Raw genomic sequence first — 25673 nt, 5'->3', positions numbered from 1 at the left:
GCTAGCCATTGATCCATATCACTGGTAGAACATCATGCAGGAGAGGAGTCACTGTTATGCTTGTAGTCAGAGCTGCAGCAGAAGAACACAAAACCGATCATTTTTAGATCCAAATAATTCTATAGTGGAAGACAGTTTGACTTAAATATAGGGCTGGACGATCTGGTTAGAAATTATATAAGGATTTATTTAATCATTTTGGGAAATACAACATAGTTCCTATATCAATGTAAAGAATATAAAAGACCCAGAAAAACTTCCTAGAATGCCCACAACAGAATCCTGTATGTTCTGACTTTATTTAGCCAAATTTGTGAAACCTTTCCAATTAACTAAATTATTATCTCTCCTTCCTCGTATTTCTAAGTTAATGGATTCTTGCTTCTTTTGCATCTTCTGACACTGACCTCTTTTTGTTTTTATGTGATCTCTTGTTATATTCAAGAAGAAAAACACACCTAAGAATATGTTCAAAAATAAATTAACTAAAAAACTCATAACTACTTCTGAAAATACAAACTAAAAGTCCCCAGGCAATTCTTAACAATCTGTCTTTTGATGAACTGATGTTGATGTTGTAGCCAGCTCTATAAAGAGGTTTTTTTTCCCTCTTTTTTCCTCTTTTTTTTTTTTTTTTTTTTAATTTTTAAAATAATCCTGTTAAAACTTCCCTCTTCATCTTGGTCACTCATTCCCTCCTCCTCTAATCTTAACTTGCTTTATTCTTTTCTCTTGTAAAAGTCTAGTAAAATCAAAACAGAAACCAGAAACATTTAAAACAGGAATAATGTTTGTTTGAGTGAACCAAAAATGTATGAAGACTAGAAGCTCAGTCAAAACTAAACTAGTAATATCTTAGGACTTCCTTTATTTAATCTGTGGTGACCAGCTTGTGTTCTACTCTTTTATTTTAAATTCTTAAAGCTTTCTACACAATCTGCAAGCAGCATCTTTTCCTCTTTCATCAGTTGCTAAAGTTGGAAACTTTTGAAGGAATGTTTTGGTCATCCAAAACAAGGATGTTTGGTCATTTTTTCATACACACTCATTTTGTGGTTAAAACTAGCCTGCGGCTGAGCGCAGCCTACAGCTAATGGCCACAGGCTCTATTAGGAGAGTCTGAAGTCATTTAACTTGTGACTGATGCTCAGGTACTTCCCATGACATTACGTGTTGTATTCAGACCGAACCTGTGTTTATGGCACGTGTATTTTCTTGTTCTTAAAGAGACTGACGATCCGAATCGTTTACTAGGCTGTGGACCATAAATGAACATAGTTTTGTTTTACCCTGACTGATCAATCGATGGGACTAGGGAAGCAACCGGGGATTTATACAGCCAGTGACTATATTAATAAGCACCACAGCCAGGAAACACAGATGCACAATTACATGGCTATGAGCAAGTACTTGAAGGTTAATAATTTTTTATTTTTTTAATCAGATGATTGAATCAGACAAATATAATAGAAAAATGTGTTGGATATGGGTCTAAAAGTCTAAACGATATGGGTAGTGGTGGCCTAGTGGCTAGGGCATAGAGCTTGGTATCCTGAGCTTGTGATTTCGAAACCTACTCCCAGAGACTGCCACTCTGGGTCCCTAAGCTAAGACCCTTAACCCCCGATTGCTCCCCAGGCTCTGCACAATGGCAGCCCACATCCCCAAGGGGATGGGTTAAATGCAAAGAGTGAATTTCCTTACACTGTACTTGTGAAAGTGTATTGACAATAAAACACTGGAGGAAAAAATTATCAGTTATTGAATATATTTTTATTGCGATATATATTAATATTGTTATTGTGCAGCCCTGTTTGAATGGAAACCTAATGTTCATGAATTCCACAAATAATGTGTTCTACGCGGCTTTTATAAAATACTTAAATTACTACTTTTGCCTGTTTATATAAAGGCCAAATAAACTGATATTGTGCCACGATTTCAATTTTCATTGTTAATTTTTGAATGGAGTTTAGTGTGTAAATCACATCCATCATGGTGATTCGATTCAGTATCAATTTCCTGATCCAACGATTCGATTATTTTCAATACTCAAGAATACACTACGATGCGATACGATTCGATTAATTGGTTAATTTTCTTTCTTTTTTTTCTTTTTTACCTTATAGGCTAGACTTTGTTTCAAATTTGAAATAAATCAGTAAAAGCTGTGATATTGTTATGCATTTTATTTGAAAAACAACAACAAATAACAGAAGTAGCAAAGTTGTACTCCACCTAGGCCTATGAAAACCTCTTTCACTGAAAAATAATAACGCTTCTGTGTTTACACGAGTGTGTGTTTGCAAGCGGAAAGAGGGTAGTGGCTAAAGGAAACGAAGTAGGAGGCCAAAATAGGTTTAGTGCCACCGAAGCACGCAAGTCAGAACTACATCCAGAAGCTAATGGATAAAAATAGACCGGAGGGGAAAAAAACATGAATCGATACTCTTGCGGACGTGTCGATGCATTGGATCGTTGGCTGTTGGATCGACGCAAAACAATTATTATTAACACCCGTAATGTAGTTTATGAAGGATGAACAATTATGGATTTCTGACAATGTAGTATTAAAGCATTGTGCTTTGAGCTGGTTTTGCTGGACAGGTTAAGCTGGAGTTTTGCCTCTAGTGTTTATGTCTAATTGCTCTTTCTCGAGCAAATATTAATTTACCTAAGGCCAGAGCTATTTTCTGTTGCAGACTGTACTCTGCAATTTTTTTTTCCTTTAATTCAAGACATATATTCTAAACTCAGATAAGAAATAAAGGTTCTAAGACAGATGCAGCTTAAAGAATATAGCACAGTTTTTTTTGACATAACCTAGTGCATAGTAATGGCACCTGGTTGTGCAGGTCACTGGCTAAAGCGCTAATGGGGGATGATCTATCTAATAATGTAATGTCTGCCTGCTGTGGTCGGCCATACTATTAATTCGCCAGTAATAATCCTGTGTAAACGGACATAATCTTTTACGTTTCCTCATTCCTTTAGAGCCTCAACTTTTCACTCTCTGGACTCTACCAGCTGAGTCCATATGGTCCTCAGCAGGTCTTCAGGTCCCGCTATGTTTCCTGTGTGGAAGGTCACTAAAACAAAAACGTGCGTTTGCCCTTAACACACTCGGTGACATTCCTCACAGATCTTCACTCTGCAGCTCTGAACATGTTTTTCAGAAACACTTTTGCATGGAGCTATGAAATAATGTCAGGCTGTTCCATGTAATGACATTCATTTCACAGACGTTTTTAAACCTGGATTAAATTGTAGTTGGATTTAAATACCCAGTTGAAGACTTTAAAAATATCATAAATAGGGGCGTGCAAAATAATTGTCACGATGATGCATCGCCATTCTAATTTTTGTGATCTATTGCATCTATTCTTGACGCCAATTATCTATTCTTAATTTAAAAAAGGAATAAATAAAATACATGCATGGTTGGCGCACATCAGCCAAAAACAAGTGGAATACAACTTCCAGTCCAGTAGATGTCCCTGCGGATGTGTTGACGCCCGCTGCTTTGTATCACAAGCATTTCCGGCTGCAGGATACTAAACATTCATAAACAAAACATGGAGGAGACTGAGAAAATTCGCCCGCCTCCATCACATTTTGACTTTAAAAACAAAGAAGGTAAAAACTAAATTGATATGAAGCACGTAATTTGCAAAAGGGGAAATATACATTTGAATGTTTTGATTTCATTAGTTTAAAGGACCAATGAGGCCATGTAAACGGTACTGATTATTCTTATTTTGTTATTTTAAGTTTTATAAATCCTAAGCTCTTTTGTCAGCGTGTCCACTCCAGTAATAGTGATATTTGTGTCCAGTATTTGTTTTCATGGCAACACCTCCAAAAGTCATTTTAATAAATACAGCAATGTATGAATTCAGTGGCTTTCAGTTATGTATGAATTAAAGACACTATCCAGATTATACACAGCCAGTCAGCCACTGGTAATGGCTGTATTTTTTTCTAACTGTGTTCAGTGAAAATATCGAAATGCATTGTCATGCATCGCAATATTTCAAGTATCGCGATGCATCGTGATTCGAATCGAATCATAACTTCTTTGGCAAATTTTAAAGAAGAGTTATAAAACCACGGCTCCAAACAACAGGGAGGTTTCCCTGAGCGGGAATCAAAGTCATTAACAGACTCACCTCTGAACCTTTTTCAATATTTCCAATTAGATTAGATTTAGACACAAACTAAACAGAGATACTGCTCTGGGTTTGAAGGGAAAACTAACTAATATTTGTCACATGGACACAGAGGGTTGAACTATTGCCTAAGGTTACCAACGGGGGCAGTATAGGAAGAGTGAGGAAGTGGAACGCCGTCATAATGGTACAGAGAAATAATGACAGCACTGGAAGAGATGCACTGGGGGCGAATAAGAGGAAGTTTGTACAACACATGAGTTGCAGAGCTCTGTGAAGATTAAGCTGACTGAGCAGCCAAATGAGTAGCTTTCTCTTGGCTGTAGACGCCTTTTCCTGATGCAGCCTTCTGCTGTTTTGGCATCGGGAGGATAACTGGTACATATTGATCTGTGTATATTGATATTCTTTACAGTTCTCAAAACAATTGGAAGCACTATTTGGAATATTTCTAACAAAACAAGTAAGAAGATTAGCAAAAATGCGTAGATCCACTTCTACATCTACATCTACAGCGTAGGTGTTCTCCTGCAACATTTTCCACTTATGGAAACTTGGAGAAACCTCATCATATAGCAAAAACTTGGGTTAAAGGGATGGTTTTGTCTGTGCTATATCGATGGAGTAAAAAGCAGAGAGGAGAAACTACAGGCGGGAAGAGTAAAACCACACAGTAAAGTCAAGGATGACAAATAAATCAGTATTCATAGCAGAATACAGGAGGCGCTGGAGTTCATCCTCATTTAATATGATGAATGATGACAAAAGCTCCCTTCTGATCTCGCAGCGTTTATCAGCGCTAACTGCTGCTGCAAGTTTGAATTCACCCAACAGCGAAGGGAGAAGCGTAGCCGTTCTTTCCTCTGTGACCTTTAAGGAACCGTACCGGGCCTTCATCCTGCTGACACCCTCCCCGTGTTTGTTTTTCATTACTGGAGTACATCCTCATGGGACAGAGCAAAGTCAACATCCTGGGGCTCGTTTGGCCTCATGGAGGTGCAGCCTAATGTTTCACTGTCATTGCAGGAGTGCCAACTGTCATCATTGGGTTCATCTGTGCCTGTCAATGCAACTATGGATTAGTTAGGTTTAGGTTTGGCTTCCCAAGAGGCTGGGAGGCTTCTTTTTTTCTTCTTCATTCATAATGATCTAAACTGGAAGTGGAGACATTTTACTCCATTTCCTGCAGTGGTTGTAAACCTCAGGCTACCTGCTCTCATTGAGCATCTCTACAACAGAAAATTGCAAATAGAAGCATCTCTCTCACAGCTGATGCACCAAAGGTTTCATGCTGTTGATGCAAACGGATTAATTTTTCACAGGACCTGATATGTTCTGAGAAATTAGCTTCAGAGCTGGTTGATACCTTTTCTGATTTTCTGACCTTTTTTCTGCAGGGAGGAGGAGGAGAGCCTACGCAACAAGATTCGTGCCGACCACGAGCGAGCACTGCAGGAGGCCAAAGAGAAGTTGCGAAAGTCTCATAAGGAGCTCAAGGCTGAGATCCAGACGGAAAAGGCAAAAGTTATGGAGGATCTAAAGAAGAAGGAAGCGGGCCCTAAACCCTTACCCCCTGTCCCCATGCCTAAAGTGGTCGGGGTCAGCGACGGGGAGCCACTGGAGGCGGACATCAAAGAAAAGCGGGATAAGATCAGAGAGGTAAGAACATCTCTGTGTAGAAGTTACTGGATGGTGTGGCTTGATTTAAACTTCCTGCTTGATTCCATCAATGTGCCCCCTAATGGTGAGGGAGGAAACTGTATGCAATCTATTGCACATTTCATTATGTTGAAGCTACAAGCTTCATTGGAAATGTATTTATTTAAATGAATAATTAGCAGTGAAGAAGTGGTTGATGTTTCTGGGTTTTTTCCTTTTGCATGTCAGCATGTTTTCATGGGTATCGCATAGGGATGTTAACTTCTTAGATGTCAGTTAAGGCCCGGCTATTCATTTATAGCATTGCACTGATAAAGATTTACTTTTTGGCAAATGTAGATTTCTTTCGGTTATAGACTCCTTGGTTTTCTTTAGCTCAGGGTGACATCAGTTCATCACTTTTGTTATTTAGATTTGCACTCAACTGATGGACTAGCTAACTGTCTTATGCTACTGGATGCAAACATTTGTGCGTCTTATTTTGAACATGAATGTTTTACAACAAACATGTTTGATTTTCAGTGGACCGTCGTTCACTGACCGATCGCTCAGTGGGTGTGCGCAAACAAGGATTCTACTTTTTCTTTCTCTCAGATGAAAACACAGAAGCATGGCGGGGTGCGGGTGAAATGGCGTTCTTTCTATAAAACTGACAGACGGTAGTAGCCACGTTTGCTCAGCCATGTCTTTGTCCAAATACGTCGTCACCTTTTCTTTTTAGGGCTGTCAGCACAAAATTGCACACATTGCCAAAGCAGCGCGTTTCTTTCTAGCTAGCTTCATATTCCTCTTCTACTGGTTTGGCTTCTGGATAGACGAGTCCGAGTAGCGGCATCTCACTGCGGACCTGAGTACGACGTTGTTTTTAGACGTACAGTGTGAGCAGGTAGATCGCATCAGAGCGTCGTGCCGCACAGTGTGAGAAATACATCATTCACTTGTGATCTCACACAGTGTGAGCTGTAGCTGCTTGCAACGATTGAAAAATCGCGGAGTCTATCCCCGGCTTAAACCGACCATTCAGATAATCACTGCTTTTGCTCCGTTGTTCACGTAACTCCTCCTCCACTGCACGGTCCTTGCGCCATCTTTGATATTAGTTGCCGCTGTCGGATAGCGACAGCCTATGGCGACAGCAGGTTGCTGTGAAAGCAAAGCCCATAATGATGGTGTGTGAGGAGAGCTCACTGCATGCTACTTGGATGTAAAATAATTGCCATCATGGCTTTGTCAAGCTGCTGCCTACCTTTGTGAAGCAGGAAAAAGACTAATACAAAGTGAATCCAGTAGAACTTTTTATTGCCTTCCTGCAATGGGTGACAATAGTTGAATAAACTTTAGGCTCTCAAAATGGTATCGATGCCCATTTTGTTGGTTCTCGCCGATGCCACCATTTTAGTGCTGGATCGGGGCCTCGCCCGATACTATTATGAATGATTAATTATAGTAATTTATAATTACTATTATAAATTATCCTTCAGTCGATCAATAAGATCAATCATCTTTTAGATTTATAGAAACGAAGGCGGCAGATTTTCTCATGGCACCTGTTGTATGAAGGACGATCATAACGTTCATGTTTCTCAGACAGTTTAACTTGGACATGTGACTCTAGTTTGCGTGTTGGAATAATTGCTGTTGCCCGCTGCCTGACTCAGAGCCAGCTCCTACTGACGGCCGCAGCAGGCCAGACAGACAGTGCATGTGCAGAATGCAGATGGTGCTATCTGGTGCTGTTCTCTTTAGACATGGTGCCAGGGCATCAGCCCCTCTGCTCTGCTTTGCTCTCCTTCCTCTCCCCTTTCTGCAAGTTTGCTTGCATAATTGCCTCATATCGTGTCTCATGAAACAGCACTTGGAGTCAGAGCACTCGCTGTGCAGAGGAGTAGACCCGTTTTCTCCAAGCCGCCTTTGTCTCTAAAAGCCTCTTTTGTTCCTTTTCATAATTGCCATGCAGAGAGAATGCCATACACCCCCAAATGAGCAAGGATGAGGCAGCTGTATGGGCAACAGCACAATCCTCCTTTCCTGATTGCCTCACAAATCCAAGGAGAAAACCTCATAACCCTGCAGAACAGTCTGTGCGAGTGGAATACACGAGCTTTGCATCCTTTATGTCTTGGTTGCATTTTGATGCTGAGAGGTTCACAGAGGTGATCCAGCATCCTCTATCAAAGTCGCTTGTTTACAGAAAGCTGTAATTCCCTCAGCATGGAACTAAAACATCCACTAACCTTAGATCTGACGGGTATTTTTGCTCCGTTCTCTGTAGGCTTTGTAATATGGATCCATGAGGTAGAGAAAAAACTGGATAAAATCTATACCTACAGATAATTTAAATGCTTTTTTTTAGCTGATTCGTCTTTAGGTTGAAGCTGACGATCTTGGGATCTCCTGACAATCATTCTAAAAAGAAATATTCCAGGTGTTTTCACATCTGGCTCATCATTTATGTTTGTTGTGATGTTGGATCATCTAAGCCCAGGGTTGGGCTGCAGGATAATAGGAAAGAATGCGATATCTGAGTATCTTTATAGATGTTAAACAAACCTAATCATGTCAGTTAGGTTGCAGTGAAAGAATGGCTTCTGATGCATCAATAACATTAGTCACGATTTTGATGGGTGTGTTTGCAAAATTGCCCAACAGTTTCAGTGCAAAAATAAAGAACAACTTAACTAATAAAGCATTAATCACAACAGATAAAATATTAAACATTTTTTATAAAATGGAGGCAGAATTCCCTAAAGATCTGCAGGACTACTGATACAACATGCATATCGCTTGATCTACAAATGTCTTTTTACAGTTCTGTTTAATAACGCTTATGCTAAAAATGAGAGCATTTAGAAAATGATGCAAATCAAGTTCACACTACTACTGGTGACCCCACTCCCACTTATTACCTGTTAGTGAAGTTGAGTCTGTTTAATCAAAATTCCGCAGCCAGCTCTCATTGTTTTCCTGTATAGTTTGATTTTTGTGGCTTTATTGCCCAGCAATAAGCGCTAAATCATATTTATGGTGTTGATCACTCTATATGGACTGATCCAACACCAGTGGAAAAGGACATCAATGTCAACTTTCCCTTTAAATGTCAACTGCTAACAGTGACAAGTGATGCTAAGGATTTATTGATACTAATACACCTAATGATGCTCTTCATTTAGCTGGTATTTTATTAATACCTTTTTATTTTTTCCTTGATTAATCAAAGTGTAAAAAATGAGCACTAACTGGTTTATTAAGTTTTTTAAAGTACTTTAAAATGGAAAGTTTCCTCCAAAGTAGATATGTTCTACTTTGTAACTCCGCCACTTTTCCTGCCAGACCCAAAAACCTGCTGCCGCGACTAAAATAGGCCTGGGGTCGGTCTTAAGCCGGGCATACACTGTGCGATATTTTCAATTGTTGCGCGTAGCTACAATTAAAACTGTACGACGAAGTTGCAGTGTACAATGTGCGACCTGACGATCTGATGCGATCTACCAGCTCACACTGTACGTCCAAAAACCACAGGACTGAGCACCGAGAGATGGCGCTGGTCGGACTCATCAATCTGGAACAAGAAAAACTTCCTTTTTTTTGCACATGCACAGTGCTCGAGGTTCTGGTAAATCCACTCCTAGCTCTGCTCAACAGCAGGATTTTAGTCCACAAACACCTCATGGCGGCCGACTGAATTTCAAAGATGTCTGAATTTCTCCCGACCTCACGATTTCTTATTGGGAGTTGGTCGTGAGAGGCTAATCGCCCCTCGTTACCCCTTGTATACTACACTATGCAGGAATGTTCGATCAGGCTTAAAGTCGGCCCTATCGAAAATATTCTAGCACGACTAGAGAATCGACCTGAAAAGGGCAAAAAAATCTTAGAGTGTATGCCCGGCTTAAGTCGGAACTACATAAGCCTCTGGAGAAACAGGTGGCGGGTGTTCCTATCCCCATTGATTCTCAATGAACTCTAAACACCACAGCCTCATCTAACATGGTTTTTTGTCTATTCAGGAGGTCAAATCAGTTTCAATTATGTTTAGAGCTTAGCAAAGCAGAGCTTCCAGTTGATGGTTGGTTGAAGGATGGTTTCTATGTGCTAGCAGCCACCATATTATTGTTTTAGACATGAAATATATTACAAATCTCAATGCATTCCAAAAAAAGAAAATAAAAGTGGCGGGCAGGTGACGCAGTGGTTCGTGCGCCACGACTCATGTACGGAGGCCTCAGTCCTCGACGTGAACGACCCGAATTCAAATCCGACTTGTGGTCCTTTGTCGCATGTCTCTTCCCCTCTCTCATACCCCCTTTCCTCTAAGCCTATTGTTAGAAAAACAAGTCACTAGTGCTGTTAAAACTAAAAAAAAAATAAAAAAAAATAGAATACAAATCACTTTTTCCAAGTTTGAAGATGTTTCGCTTACCATCCAGGAAGCTTTTTCAATTCAAAATGTCTGGACTAGCGTTGAGTTCGAGTTTTATACAGTAGCACAACAAAGCCTTGTATTGGTTTTTAAAACATGTAAATTCAAACAGACAAATGGGTCCACTCCTTAGGATTGGGGGTCGTTTAGCTTCATTTGTTAGCCATAATGGAATGACTATGACCTGAAACTCTTCACCAGCAAATCTCAATAGAGTTATCATCGCCCTGTCGTATCTTAGTGGTAATTATTGGTTACATTTTGGTCAGTCCTCACATGTGTTCATGTTGTTCACGCCTTTTTTTCATATGTTCAATGTGAACTGCCCAACTAAACATGCAGCAGTCGTGGCCATTAGCCAAATCCATCTGAGAACTCCTGCTGCTTTATTCCAGCCCTTTCTGCAGAAATGTTGCTTTTGTTCCCTTCAAATGCATTTTTCATCAAGCATTCAGGAGAGCAAAATTCAAAACTATTTTTTTAAGCTCTGCTTTTCTGTTGTTTCCTTTGTGACCGACTGGCTTCTGCATGAGAATAGTTGGAATAAATGTGTTTATGTAATTAATGGTGCTACCAGGCCAATTAACCTGTCGCATTGTAAAACAGTGGCTCCAAGCTGTTGAATTGGAGTTTTGATGTTTGTTATATTTGAGTCTAACTAGAAATTTCTAAAGATCTTTGCCAGAAAATGTGGTACAAGAATAACAGAAAATAATAATAACATGATTGATTAAAAATATCCTGATCTGAATTCTGTGCAGACATAACAACCTTCTCTCTGACAGTGGCCCTGCTTTTCTTTAAATTATTTTAAACCAGCTTTCTCTTTATTTGTTTATTGATGCTTTTCCAAACAGCTCCGGTTCTGCACTTTCTTCTGTTTAACAGCCTGAAGATCCTCTATAGGATGTCTGTGATGTAATCAGGCTCTAAAATATTTTTTTTACAGCTAACATTGTTAGAGCAGAATGATACATACACTGACAGGCGAGCTACACAACTTTGATCATATTTATTTTATCCTTTGTGTTTGGCAGCAATTGAGCATTTTAGTCCAACAGCCAGAAGTCCTAACAAAGGGCAGTGTAAATATTCAAATTGTGTGAGCATACCGCAGCTCTTTGAAGCATTCCTGGATTTAAGCAAGAACGGAAGGAACTGTTCGACAGCCGAAGGGGAAAACGGGAGTGAAGGCCGGTTTATGCCGTTCAGTCCAGCAGACAGCTGCAGCTCAAAAAGCTAAAATAGTTTGTTCTTGTTCTGATAGAAAAGTGCAGGAATACCCAGTTGGCTGCAGCTTGTTGGATCTGTGAGACAAACATGGTAGCAGAACCTTGTTAATCCGCAAAGGGGCCCAAGTCATGATTTTGACTTATAAATTCATAATTAACTCAAATTTATGACTGAACCTCATTAATCAGTTCAGTTTATTTATATAGCAGCATTTCACAACACATGTCATCTGAAGGCACTTTACAAAGACAATTCAACCAGATCAAATAGTTGGTTTGGTTAAAAGTTTTCTATCTAAAGCCTCTTTTCTCACTGAAGTTATTGAGTTAACCCAAGTTTTTCAAATGCTAACAATCAGCTGTCTGACTCCCCCGCTGACAAGCTGCATGGCCTCTGTCCCCCCCACTTTTGCATGTCTGGTGACACCATCACGCTGGGTTAGTCTTGATGATGTCACCAGCGGACAGAAATCAGGAAAGTAAACAGTGGAGAGCAACATGGAACGAAGTCAGGGCTTAGTATCCGTACTTTGTTTTTTTCCTTTTGTGCATTCAGTTCCCATTTACTAGAGCTGCGCCATGTTCATCAAATACAAAGTTCTTTGGGCTTGTTAGATCAGATGCGACTGGCACGGTGTATTGGCGTCTATATGTTACGCTCAATGGTGACACATAAATTAGCAGGTCGACCAAACTCTGGTGTTCCCACAGCCGGCCGATCAGAGCCGATGCGATTTTAACACTGGACACTTGCCGAGTTTTTTGAACTTCGTCGACACGGGTCAGTCAGCCATTCCCACTGCCACTAAAAGCAGATTGTTCTCTGGTTTAAACCGGCTATTTGGCCAGTGGGAAAGGGGTATAAGGAAAACCCGCTGATTGCATTGACTCGAAGGGCATCCCTCACACCAAGCATGCTTATAGTGACAGTGGAGAGGAAAAACTCCCTTTTAACAGGAAGAAACCTCCAGCAGAACCAGGCTCAGTGTGAGCGGCCATCTGCTGAGGCCGACTGGGGTTCAAACCTAACTTCACATTTAATACATTTATTATGACATTTCATAATTATGACTATAAAAGTCAACATCATGACTTTTTTTTAATCTCCTTTTGACTTTGAGTCTCATTATTATCACATTAAAAATCGATATTCTGACAGAATTTCATATTATGATTTTATATCTCATAATTGTGTGTACTATGTGGCATTTATCTATTTAGCTTTCTTAGGGAAATTAGCTCCCATAGTTATGTTTGCTAGAGCAGGTTGAAAAGGACCAAAAATATTCATCTATTTTTTTTTTTTGTAAAGTAGAATTAAAACTCCTTTTAATCCAAGCTTTGTCAGTAACGTCTCAATTTTTAACAAACAGCTGTCGACAAATTGGAGAAATAGCTCAGAAATAACCTACTGTTATCAATAAAAACATAATTTGACTATGATATGCTTGAGATGATGTGTTGTGAATTGGCGCTTTATGAATAAACTGAATTGAATTAATTATAACAAAACAATTAACAATTAAAACAATATCTCATTTTGTATCTTGTGGACAAAAGAAACAGATACTTCTTTGGCAATTACTGTGTTCATAAGCATTAAAGACCATTTTCCCCTATAAAGGCAGTGATGGCGGAGGCCGTCCTCATCATTAAAGGTTCAGGAAGGTTCTGAAGAGCATGTTTGGCCTCCAAAGCCCCAGATCTCCATCCGACCGAGCGTCTGTTAGAATAAGCACCTTCCTAACACGTTGAAGGACTTGCCGCTAACATATTGGTGCTGCATACCAAAGCACAACTTTAGGAGACTGTTGGGGTCCATGATTAGGCTGGTCGGGACTGTTTTTGCATCTAATGTTGGCCCAAAGCTTTAAGGTTTAAGGTCTAAATGTGATGGTTCAGGTGGAGAAATGGGAGACGAAATAGTAAACAAACGACCATAGGAAGGAGTCGATCAGTCGGAGCTTTTTAGAAATGGACACTCCTCTAAATCTGCTGACCTCGTTCTCCTCTGTTTGGCACTGATGGGGAAATATTTAGCTTCTGAATGTGGAACTGCTACCTGCTTTTGTCTCGAGTATCACAGGTTGCTTGTTGATGTTTTATGGCAGCAGACTTTTAGCGGCTCTTTAGAGCAGCTGTGTTATGGCGAAGCTGATGGGAAACAGAGCTTACAGCCTTGGGTTTCGTCGCCCCTTTTATTGTGCAGCTGTGTAGAAATCAGATTCAATTTAGGAAACGTCTGATTGGTTGGAAAACCCAAATTGCAGGTGTGCTGTGAAAAAACAACAGAAACGGCCCTCTGAAAGCACCGCTTGTCTCACTTACCCCTTATGAGTGAATAAATTACGCTCATTTTACGGGTTTTTAGGGAAGAGCTTTCTCTAAAAGCCACAGCAAGCAATAAAACACACCAGGCTGCCAGAAGTAAATGGTTCAGTTGGAATCTGTGAACTCAAGCCTTTTGAAAAATAGTCTCTTTTGTTGGATAGTTAAACAAAACTATTTTTGAAAACAACTTTCTGTCGTTTCATTAATCCAGAGGTTTAGGATATGACCCATAACTCAAATCTAAATCACACCAATGATAAAATCCTTCCAGCTCTGATTTATGACAGATGATGATACGGGATGACGTGTGTCACCTTTCTCTTTTTTACAAAACACACCAAAAGCCCAGTTAGGATGCAATGATGGAGACGGAAGATGAACCAAATTTTCTGGGCCAGTTTCACCTCCTTTCCTTTCATTGACCTCAGATCTATAGATGGTGTTTTTAGCAGATTGTCGTTCCTCTTTGTGAAGGTTTAAATCTGAACCTATAGGAACAGGCTTCTAAAATATTATTTCTTCAATAAAAATGTATTGCTATTGCAACAGCCTACATGTAAAGTGGAGTAAAGTGTAATGAATAATTAGCTAAGTTAGCTCTACATCAGTGTTTTGCCACTCATACTGCAGCATGGTGCGTAGCTGCAGGTGGATCAGAGCAACGTCTCTGGGTCAGTCTGATCATAAGAGCAATGAACATCACCTCCAACATGGAGAAAGGATCAACAGAGAAAGGAGGAAAAAAAGACGATATACAGGGTTAGTTAAAGGTAATAAATAGAATAAACTCAAGTTAATTTAAAGGTTGTAAATGGTAACAAACAGAATTTGACTAGGAAATTTTCCATCATTCCTTCAATGCATGCAAACTGTATCATTAGTGCTGGCTTTTTGGTGTTTCACAGTAATTTATCTATAAAATCTGGTTAAAATTATAAATATTTATGGCAGGACCTGAGTTGACGTTGATGGTCTGAATTGGTTCTGCTTGCTGATCTGCTGTGTAAAATGCACAGTGATGGGAGCATCTAGAGTCATTTTGAGCCTCACCTCTCAGACATTGCAAATTTTGGGCGAAGTGGACGACTTCTTAGTCAAGATGTGCATGGTTGTAAAATTATTGTAGAGATGGTAAAACAGGTGTAATCAATACTGATGTTGCTGTATTGGTAAATGGTTTTTACTAATAGCACTTTTTCAAGTCAGGAGACTTGACCAAAACACTTTACACTACATTCAGTCATTCTCTCACACACTGACAGTGGCAAACTACATTGTAGCCACAGCTGCCCTGGGGCTCACTGACAGAAGCGAGGCTGCCATACACTGGTGCCACCAACCCCTCTGACCACCATCAGAAGACAATGCAGCTCCAGCGTCTTGCCCAACGACACTGAAACACACGATGATACTTAAAACGTCAAGCCTTCGATTTTAGGGCAAACTCCAACATCTGACGACACTGTCGCCCGATTGACCCTGTTAATAGGTGTAGCATACAAAAAAAGCGATCCTTCCCCCAGTACGCTCATAAAAAATAAATCTCCCAGCTTGCTTAAGCTCTGGGATTTCTAAAATATTGCAAATAAATTACAACTTAAGATAGTAGAGCTTGGTACATCAGGTGATATATTTTAGTCTTCTTTTTTTTAAACAATCTGCTTCTACTGACCTTCCTCCTAAACTCATTTAAAAGAAGCACTCCGCATCAACCTATTTGAATTCAACTAGACGCCCTCTTTGATTGGACGGCCCCAGCCTAATTTGCAGGACTTGACGGACTCCACTGGTAATTTATGATTGGCCAGAGGCAGCTAACAGAAAGATTTGACATTGAAGCCTTTTTCAAATACGCTAGAAACTCTGGCAAAGACTTGTGACATGAAGGATTCCTTTGAGAAACACTTTCGATCCACGCAGACAGTGCATCTCTTCACTTCAACGGTTAGTATTTATAAAACATGCTCTTTTGAGATATCCCAATCCCAGTTAGATTTAATTTAATATATAAAGGCCTCTTTTTATGACATGAATTCAGATGAAGCATTTTAACCTTTACAGACACCCTGAGTGAGACTTTCTTAGGAAAGTTTTTCAGCCTTCCCAGAATTGGTCGGTGATTACAGCTAATTGCGGCGCATAATCGCTGCAGAGGAATGAAAAAAGTCCATTAATGATCCTAGCTGGCTCATCGAGTGGGGGTAGGGGGGGCAATGTTTGAGCTCCCTGGAGCTGCCTGTCGATTTGGCTCACCATTCGCTCAGCTGTGACTTCAGTGAAAAAGGCAGCGATTACAGATCTGCGGCCGGCGCTGGAGCATGTGCTGCGTCCCTGCAGAGCCGTGGACTGTGGCTGCAAAGTCCAGATAAATCAATGACCAAAGGAGTCCCCTTTCTGCCGGTTTGAAAGGTACCGCTCTCCCAGACGTGTTGGTGCGAGACCACAGTGATTTCCGATTAAAAATTAGGGATATCTGCAAGAAAGAGATATAAACGTCCCTGTCTTCAGCCTCAACATTCATCAGTCAGTTTTATATTCCTAACCATGTTCCACTGACGGCCTTAAACATTATTCCCACCAGGTCTGTCCATGTATATGAGGCTACATTGTCGTCCATCACTATTTCTTTGCTTCACTTTTCCTTTAACTGTTTCTCTTCCAGCTGTTTGGTCTTTTTAATCTTTTCTGCTGTGAGTTAATTTATGTTCCTCCTTTATGAAACATGTGCAATCATCATCATCATCCTCATCCTCATTATCCTTCTCCTCCTCTGTTTTTCTGAGGAACACTAAGAATGATCCCCCTCATTTAATCCCTTCAAGGCTCATAAATTCCTCTCTAGTTAATTTTGTCAAGAGCCTTGAGAACGCCCATCTGCAGAAATCAGTTTATATTCAGCATCACAATAACTAAGAGTAGAAAATAAGAGTGTTTTTATCACTTTCACGGATTTGGCGACAGGGAAGAAGTCGACCCACCAAGTTGGAATGTAGAGTACGAGGAAACCCTGTGATATTAACGATAAAAGTGTTTAATATCAGATTGGCTTTTATGAATAAAATTATTTTCACTCAACCATGACGACAATGACCAGACACACCTGGATTCATAAGTTTAGCTGCTAATGAAAGACATTAAATAAATTAGCTGCTTTAAGTTCAGGAAGTAGTGGAGTTGCACATAGAGCCTATTGCGTTTTACAGATCACGTTCTCTTCACTGCACTGTTAGCAGCTACATTGTATAGGGCTTGAAGTGAGAAAAACTATGTCAGAGTAAAAATCCCTCCATATTGTGTTTCCCACAGGTAGAGAATAAACTTGTGGTGGGCTGATAAGGGAGACTTGTGTTCTGGATCTTCCAGTTTAATCATAGCCCATTAAGTATGCCATAATTTTTATATTGTTGGAAATATAGGGCTAAAGTAAAGTCTTAATTTATCAATCACTGTAGTAATTAATGAATGCACTAATTAAGAAAGCAAGTGACTTTCACATTTCATTTGCCCAGAAACAATTTTTACTTGCCCAGTATAATGTTTGATAGATATAGTTCCTAATATTCATTTTGTATATATATCAATGAAACAAAAATCATGCCATCTGGGGGAAAATCCCCCGGCTTTTTCAAATCACGCGAGAATGTGTACAAAACAATAAAAATGGCCCGGCAACGCTTCAGGGTCGCTTTCATCGAATGTCAGTGATTTTAAAGTAATTTTGAGTAATAAATAATTTTTTTTTTTTTTTTTTTGCGATCATTGCACTTGCCCGGCCGGCAAATGCAATGAAATTTGTACTCTCCCAACAGTAAAAACTACTAAGATCGAGCTAAGGTTTACATCAAGCCCTGATGGGCATCATGTCCTTAGACAAACACTCTTTTATTTATTTAATCTCTTTTGATTTTTTCTTATTTCTAAGACTCTGATACCCAGAAAACTGTTGGACTACACTCCTCTAAAGTCTTTCTTAGAAAGTACCATCCTTATAAATACCTCTGACTGCAATGTGAAACACGTCAGTAATGCCACCAGTAGCTTTTGGAGTTTTTTCCAGTCAGTAACGGCTTCCATTGAGGAGTGTTAGACCTGATCTGTGATTTCTTGGCTGTTGAAATTCTCAAATTTAAAGTAGTTTTTTTGTAAGGTGTTACCTTGATGAGTCCAACGGTTTTTAGAGAACTTGCCTTGGACCTCGTTCCGAACTATTTAGATCGTTATTAGAGCTGAAAGAAAGTGAGAGGCAAGTTGTCTTCCACTGGTCTGCTGTTACTTAATCCTTTCTGCGGTGTAGAAGTTGGAGAATCCTGAATGTCGTTAGTACAGGACAGACCTAATGAGCTTCACCTATTAGAGCTCTGGTGATTGAGAGAGAAAGACATTGTAGCTGGCAGAAGACGGACTCACCCTTCAGTGGCTCTCTGCCCCTCTGGGCTCCTGCCTCGGTATAACAGCTTCATCTCCACGTTGGCTTCCTCTCTCTGCTATTAAGGCAATAAAAAGACTCGACTGTAACCGAGGGGATTTCTATCTCCTTGGAGAATAATCACAGAATGTGTTTTTGGATCCGTTGCAATGCCTTTTCACTGTTATTTTTATGGAAAATGGTTCAGCTGTACAGATTTCTGCTCCTGGAGCTGTTGAAAAATGTGTTTTATTGCTCATAATTTAGTAGAAAAACTACTCCAACATACACAGAAAGGTTTATCAACGAAGGTACAGGAAAATAAGTCGTCTCTTGAAATCTGCAGCCATGATGGTTTGTCAAAGAGGCATGGCAGAGAAACGGGGAACCTGTGATGGATGGTATATATTTCCTCTGTTGGGTGTAATGTACCAGGGATATCAAAGGACAACATTATCAGAGTTTATTGATTCTCTAGACACTACGTTGTTAATTTGTTTGAGGAAAGTCTTAGACAGGAGAAAACCTTCAGGGAAATAATGCTGATGGTAGTCGCTCTTTTCAGGTGGGTGCTTTTTGTGTTTTCAAGACCTCAATTTGATTCCTTTATTTCTGTGTGCAGAGGAATATAAAAGCAATCAAAAGGTGCGTGATGGTCATCTAGCTAAGGCACTTTAATAAAAGTAAAGCATTAAAACCATCTAAGCTTAAATCGATACCCTTATTTTCAATTCAGTTCAATTAAGTTTTTTTATATAGTGCCAAATCACAACAAATGTCCTCTTAAGGCATTTTACAGATCATTCAACCAGGTCATACAGTCCGATTGGTTCTTAGTTTTCCATCTAAGGAAAACCAGCTAACTGCATCAACTCATTGACTCCAAGGCAATCACTCACACCATGCATGTTTATAATGCTAGTGCAGAGGAAAAACTGGTTTTAACAGGAAGAAACCTGCAGCAGAACCAGGCTCACCATGAGCTGCCATCTCCTGAGGACTACAGGTCGACTTGATAACAATCTGCATTTGGCTCCCTTCCTATTGGCAAAAAAGAGCTGGATCTGGCCCCGCTGGCAATCTGTCTGACCTCTGCCCCCCCAACTGCGTCTATTGACGCCATTCATGGTGGGTTAGCGTTGATGAGATCACCAGTATGACAGGAATCAGGAAAGTAAACAATGGAGAGCAACATGGAGGGGAGCCAGGGTGTAGTAAGTGGTCCTTGTTGTTTTGCTATTTTGTCTGTTTGGTTCCCTCTAACCAGTGCTGCGGCATGTTTATCGAATGTACGCAGAGTTTTTTTGGCTTGTTAAATCACTCGACTGGGGCTATTTTTTGCACTCAATGGTGTCAGGTAAATTACAGTGTCGACCCAAGTCTTATGTCCCCACTGTATAGTGATTGGAGCCGAGCTGTTTGAAGGTGATATTAATCCGTGTTGCTTGCCGAGTTGTTCAACACGGGTCCACACGGGTCCGTGAGCTGCTCATACTGCCATAAAAGCCGTTGTTAGCAGATTGATCTATTTTTTTTTTTGGGCCAGTGGGAAAGCAGCATTAAAGTATAAATCTCCCATTTTATCCAAGCTTTTTACAGTTAAATTTTTTCTGTAAATTTACAGTATTGTCCACTCCTAAGAAGAAGACTGGGTACCAGCCTTAACGTTCCCCTGATGACCAGTGGAAAATGTTGACTTAATTTTAGTTTGATACATAATCACTGTGTCGTATCAGTTTTTGATCAGTTTGTGAATAATAGTAAAAATAATAATGGAACTTTATTGATCTCACATTGGAGAAATGTATCTCTGTATTTAATCCATCCCCTTGGGGGAGCAGCTTCCTGGGCTGCCATTATGCGGCGCCCGTGGAGTGTGGTGTTAAGGGCAGTGGCTGCTGGCCAAAAGAAGGCGTTAGGGCTCCGCCCCACCCACCCAGTGACCATGATTAAAATATAAAAAAATATATAAATATTGTTTTTTTTATAATTTAATTTTAAATTAACATTTGAAATATTTTGAAGTATATTAATATGTATTTTCTAGATGTGCAAGATAACTATTTAATCTTTAATGACTAGTAAAGTGTCATTCCATTTTTTGTCCCATTGGTGACATATTTCCACCCTAGTGCGCAAAAATGTTTTCCAATTGACTCTTGTTAAAAGCTGTCCATGCACAGTAGCTCCTCTGCAATACAAAGGTATAGGAGAGTTTGGGGCGCAGGAGAGCTGCGCCCTGAGGTGACAGAAAGTGTATTTGCTCACCTCCTCCCGCCACAGCGCAGACATTTTTGCGGGTGATTGACAGGTCGAGTCGCAGGACCTGTAGACGCATTGGAGAGAAAGAGAGAGAAATGGCGCAAGAAATGTCCTTTTCCAGGACCTGGTTTAGCGATAAGGCTTGACTAACAATCTGGGATTCACATGGAAAATAATATAATATAGTGAACTTTTTCTAGATGTTTGTTAATTTACATAGTTGCTCTTAAATACACATTCTCAGAAAATAAAGTTTTTATATATTAAAGTATAAAGCTGACTAATAGCTTCTCCAGTATTAAACTGGTACATTATTCTTTTTAGTTTGTGACACAATATTGGACCATGCAAAACACAGATTTATTTTCACAAAGCCTCAGAAGGGCAAGATTTATGTACCAAAAGTAAACTTGTACATGAAATTATGTTTTTTTTTTTTTTAAGAAAGTGTTTTTATAATGTTTTTTGTTGCTGCAATTCATATAAATATACTGATGTAATAACTTAACATACGTTTGATTGGTTTTTGGTATACGTCTATTTTTAATTTATAGCCCCCCCCCGGAGAAAACTCGACCAGTCGCCACTGGTTAAGGGTCTTGTTCAGGAACCCAGAGTGGAGGCAGTGGGGATTAATCGGTACTTGCAACCTTCTCAGAGCACATGCACACAGCTCTAACCACTAGGCTGACACTCCCCCAGGATAAGAACAGATTCTTATCGTGTCCTCAAGTAAAATAGGTTCTAAGTAGAAATTGATCTATTTTTGGCCAATAGTAAAGTTTTTTTTTTTTGCTGCTCCCTCAATCTGCTTTCCATTTCTAATGCTGTCTTTGATGTATTAATTATTTAAACTCATTCTTGTGTAACTTGTGTAGTGGTCATTTATTTTTTATCATGTAAATGGAGGAAGAGAGGCAATAAATAATCTGCCTCCAACAATCTGCTGCACGAATCTTTTAGGCTGATGTCAGAAGATTTGGCATTGGCCTTAAATAAACCTGCAGCGGTCGATCTCTGGTTTAAGGAGCCTCCTTTATTTTTCTGGTGGTTTTCTTTAGACTAGCCTTTTGCCGTTGGATGCTCATAAATCAGATCATTTAAAAGGGTTTTAGTGAAAAAGCTTCTGTTTTTATGGAGGCAATATTTACTTAGCCGGACCGGGAAGTGGCCGGGTTCCCATAACATTGGCTAATGGTGCCAGTAGCATCATGCCAGTTTTTGATCAGTATCCAGATAGAAAACAGATCAAAATTCATGAGAAATTTAAACTTAACACCCCAGCAGGTGCATCGTGGTTCCTCCATTGTCCTCTCTGCAGACACCAGTTGGTAAATAGTGATTGCACAATCCCACATTTGAGACTGTTTGAAATGCCACTTTGCTAGAAATAAATCGGATTCAGTCTGAGTTTTATGATAGGATCAAATCGTATTTCTTTGTGGAACTCTGCAGTAATTGTAAGGCTCCATTTCTTAAACTCTTATTTTATATTATGTTGACACTGCAAGCAGCAAAGGCAGCAGAAGGAACACAAGCAGCTAGTGTACATGCAAAGTAAATGGTTGACGTGCATCTTGGTGCAGAAAAAGGTCCTGCAGCGCGTTTTGAGCAGCATCATGACGTTCTGAGCATCTCACGCGTGCAATTGGCTTCAGAAGCAGCAGCTGCTGGAGTTGGAAAAATTGACCTCACTGCATGAAAAGTGAGATTTTCGTCCCCGTAAACTCCCGCAGATCTCCCTGATTTTCGTCAGTTTCCGACAATTTGCAACCCGCGCCTGTCCCCGTTTGTCAGTGCCACAAATTGTTGGGAACGGACTCTGACGTACACTATATTGCCAAAAGTATTTGCTCACCCATCCAAATTATTGGAATCAGGTGTTCCAATCACTTCCATGGCCACAGGTGTATAAATTCAAGCACCTAGGCATGCAGACTGTTTTTACAAACATTTGTGAAAGAATGGGTCGCTCTCAGGAGCTCAGTGAATTCCAGCGTGGAACTGTGATAGGATGCCACCTGTGCAACAAATCCAGTCGTGAAATTTCCTCGCTCCTAAATATTCCACAGTCAACTGTCAGCTGTATTATAAGAAAATGGAAGTGTTTGGGAACGACAGCAACTCAGCCACGAAGTGGTAGGCCACGTAAACTGACGGAGCGGGGTCAGCGGATGCTGACGCGCATAGTGCGAAGAGGTCGCCAACTTTCTGCAGAGTCAATCACTACAGACCTCCAAACTTCATGTAGCTCAAGAACAGTGCGCAGAGAGCTTCATGGAATGGGTTTCCATGGGCGAGCAGCTGCATCCAAGCCATACATCACCAAGTGCAATGCAAAGCGTCGGATGCGGTGGTGTAAAGCACGCCGCCACTGGACTCTAGAGCAGTGGAGACGCGTTCTCTGGAGTGACGAATCGCGCTTCTCCATCTGGCAATCTGATGGACGGGTCTGGGTTTGGCGGTTGCCAGGAGAACGGTACTTGTCTGACTGCATTGTGCCAAGTGTAAAGTTTGGTGGAGGGGGGATTATGGTGTGGGGTTGTTTTTCAGGAGCTGGGCTTGGCCCCTTAGTTCCAGTGAAAGGAACTCTGAATGCTTCAGCATACCAAGACATTTTGGACAATTCCATGCTCCCAACTTTGTGGGAACAGTTTGGAGCTGGCCCCTTCCTCTTCCAACATGACTGTGCACCAGTGCACAAAGCAAGGTCCATAAAGACATGGATGACAGAGTCTGGTGTGGATGAACTTGACTGGCCTGCACAGAGTCCTGACCTCAACCCGATAGAACACCTTTGGGATGAATTAGAGCGGAGACTGAGAGCCAGGCCTTCTCGTCCAACATCAGTGTGCGACCTCACAAATGCGCTTCTGGAAGAATGGTCAAAAATTCCCATAAACACACTCCTAAACCTTGTGGACAGCCTTCCCAGAAGAGTTGAAGCTGTTCTAGCTGCAAAGGGTGGACCGACGTCATATTGAACCCTATGGATTAGGAACGGGATGTCACTTAAGCTCATATGTGAGTCAAGGCAGGTGAGCAAATACTTTTGGCAATATAGTGTATGTGGAGAGCGATCAGCTGTACTAATGGCCCTAATTAGCATATAAATGCAGCAAACCCGCACGGCTGGCCAGGTCTGGCTTGAATAACCTACTCAGTATTGGCTGAAACCACTATTCTCAAACAAGTAAAATCGCTCGTGATTGGCAGCAAAACCACACGTGGCCACGCCAGGCTTTAATTTTCTTACTGAGTATTGGACGGAACCACTTCTTTTTAAACAAGTAAAGTCGCTCGTGATTGGTTGGCATATATATATATTTACATATAAATTTACATAAATATATATATTTATTTATTCATTTATATATTTATTCATTCATATATTTATTCATTCATATGCTGTGTATTTATGTTATCCTACACTACTACACAATTATTAGGCTACCATCAAGGACATGAATGAATTTATACAGGAAATGAACATTTGCCAGGAAGCTGTTTATGCAAAGAAAGAGCTTTATTAAAACACACACACACACACACAACTATATACAATACGTATCCAAACACTTGCGTATCCAAAAATTACAACTCCTTGAACGGTCCGTTTGCTTCCTCGGGGTTGGAGGTAACTGGCAGCATTCCCTCCGAGGCAGGTCCGATGTGCAGACGCCTACTGTGCGTGGCCCTGTACTTCGGCATCGCTTCTAACCGGGACTGCAGCTTAACACAGAGTTCAGTGAGATCCGGCCTACGAAATGGCGGCGGCCATTCCAGAGTTCCACTTCCTCATCAGCTAGCACACTCTGCCTCGATTCCAGCAGCTGTAAAAAAAAAAAAAATTGGAAAAAAAAAACAATGAATCAGCGCACTGCGTATGGACACAACAAATCTATCAATGCACCTAAAAAATAGTCACCAAATAAAGTCTTACTCTCTTTCTTTTCTGAATGCTTGGCAGATTCCGCGGGCAACGTGTTCTCAGGCTGCGTATATCTGAAGCTCCTGCGTACCGTCTCATAATACGTCTTACAGGCAGCTGGAAAACAATTAAATGAGAGTGGTATGAATAATAGGAGATTAGTCTGTGAAAACAAAATGTACAGTTATGATCGGTATCCATCCGTATCTATTTCCTTTTACCGCAGAATGACAGCATATTCTTTAACTCTTACCCTTGCTCCGGTTCATAGCGCCTGCAATTTGTCTCCGAGTTGTGAAGACGGCGTACTGCTTCCTGTAAATCACAAAAAATACACTTTAATAAAGCTTGTTCTTGCAAGGCTACTATTAGCCGTAGCTTTAGGCTAGGCTGTTATTAGCCGTAGCTTTAGTCTAGGCTGCTATTAGCCGTAGCTTTAGGCTAGGCTGCTATTAGCCGTAGCTTTAGGCTAGGCTGCTTTTAGCTTAGCAGGCAGTAATCAAACATATTTACCGCTAGCTTCTCTTCTTTGAGTTCGTCTCTCCCGCACAGTTGTTCGACTGCAGAGTCGCCATCGCGTCCAAGAGTAGTTGAAGGCGAGTTGAACGGGGGACGTCGTCCAGCCATGGATCACGTACCAGCAAAATCCAAACAAAGGAACTGGAGATAAAGTTCTTCTGAGTATAGCTCCTCCAATCACATACGAGGTCATTGTTATACGGAAGGACTCGCGAGATTACCTGCGTCATCATGTTTTTGTTTTTTTTTGCTTTATTGGCAATTCCGTGTAACAATACAGAGTAATTCAAACATCAAACAAAGATACACAGCAGTTGGTGACATTATAACTTAAAAAAAATGAGACATATAATGTAAAAAATAAATAAAAATAAAACAAGGGAAACAAACATATAAATAAATAAACAAATAAATAAAATAAACATAAAAAAATTATAGCTAAGGGTTTACATTGAGTTTATGGTCATTTCACTTTTTGTAGCTTCCTGTCCTAAATAGTCTTTAAGGAAACATATTAGAAGATGCAATACTGTATATGTGAGAGAGGAGTTGCTGTAAAACAATGGTTTACCACAGATTTAAAACTAGTAATAGCATAAAGAAAAATGAAAATTCTACAACAGTCTTTAGACTTTTTATCAGCAATTACTGTGGGTAGCACAACTTGTGTTACAGAAAATAGCAGGCTTTGGAGATATGTTCTGGAGAATCTTGATTTATACCATACTACCATCTTGATTTATAC

General features: G+C 40.3%; 1 protein-coding gene and 1 long non-coding RNA gene across 2 annotated transcripts in view; one reads left to right on the top strand and one right to left on the bottom strand.

The window, feature by feature from the left end:
- The first annotated feature begins 5543 nt into the window (after window positions 1-5543).
- man1a2 (mannosidase, alpha, class 1A, member 2) overlaps window positions 5544-25673 on the top strand; it is a 154113-nt gene continuing 133983 nt past the window's right edge. The window contains exon 1 of the mRNA XM_038272044.1: window positions 5544-5828. Coding sequence (XP_038127972.1) covers window positions 5697-5828 — 132 coding nt within the window. The 5' untranslated portion in view covers window positions 5544-5696. The remainder of the gene's footprint in view (window positions 5829-25673) is intronic.
- On the bottom strand, window positions 24258-24699 carry LOC119774517. The gene is made up of 3 exons (XR_005279544.1): window positions 24663-24699; window positions 24422-24526; window positions 24258-24311 (listed from the first exon to the last, which is right to left on the bottom strand). It is a non-coding gene; the product is annotated as an uncharacterized LOC119774517 (long non-coding RNA).

The sequence above is a fragment of the Cyprinodon tularosa genome, unplaced genomic scaffold, assembly GCF_016077235.1.
Source record: "Cyprinodon tularosa strain WSP-4 unplaced genomic scaffold, ASM1607723v1 ctg815, whole genome shotgun sequence".
NCBI classification, from domain to species: domain Eukaryota; kingdom Metazoa; phylum Chordata; class Actinopteri; order Cyprinodontiformes; family Cyprinodontidae; genus Cyprinodon; species Cyprinodon tularosa.
This window is presented reverse-complemented; position numbering and strand designations above follow the sequence as displayed.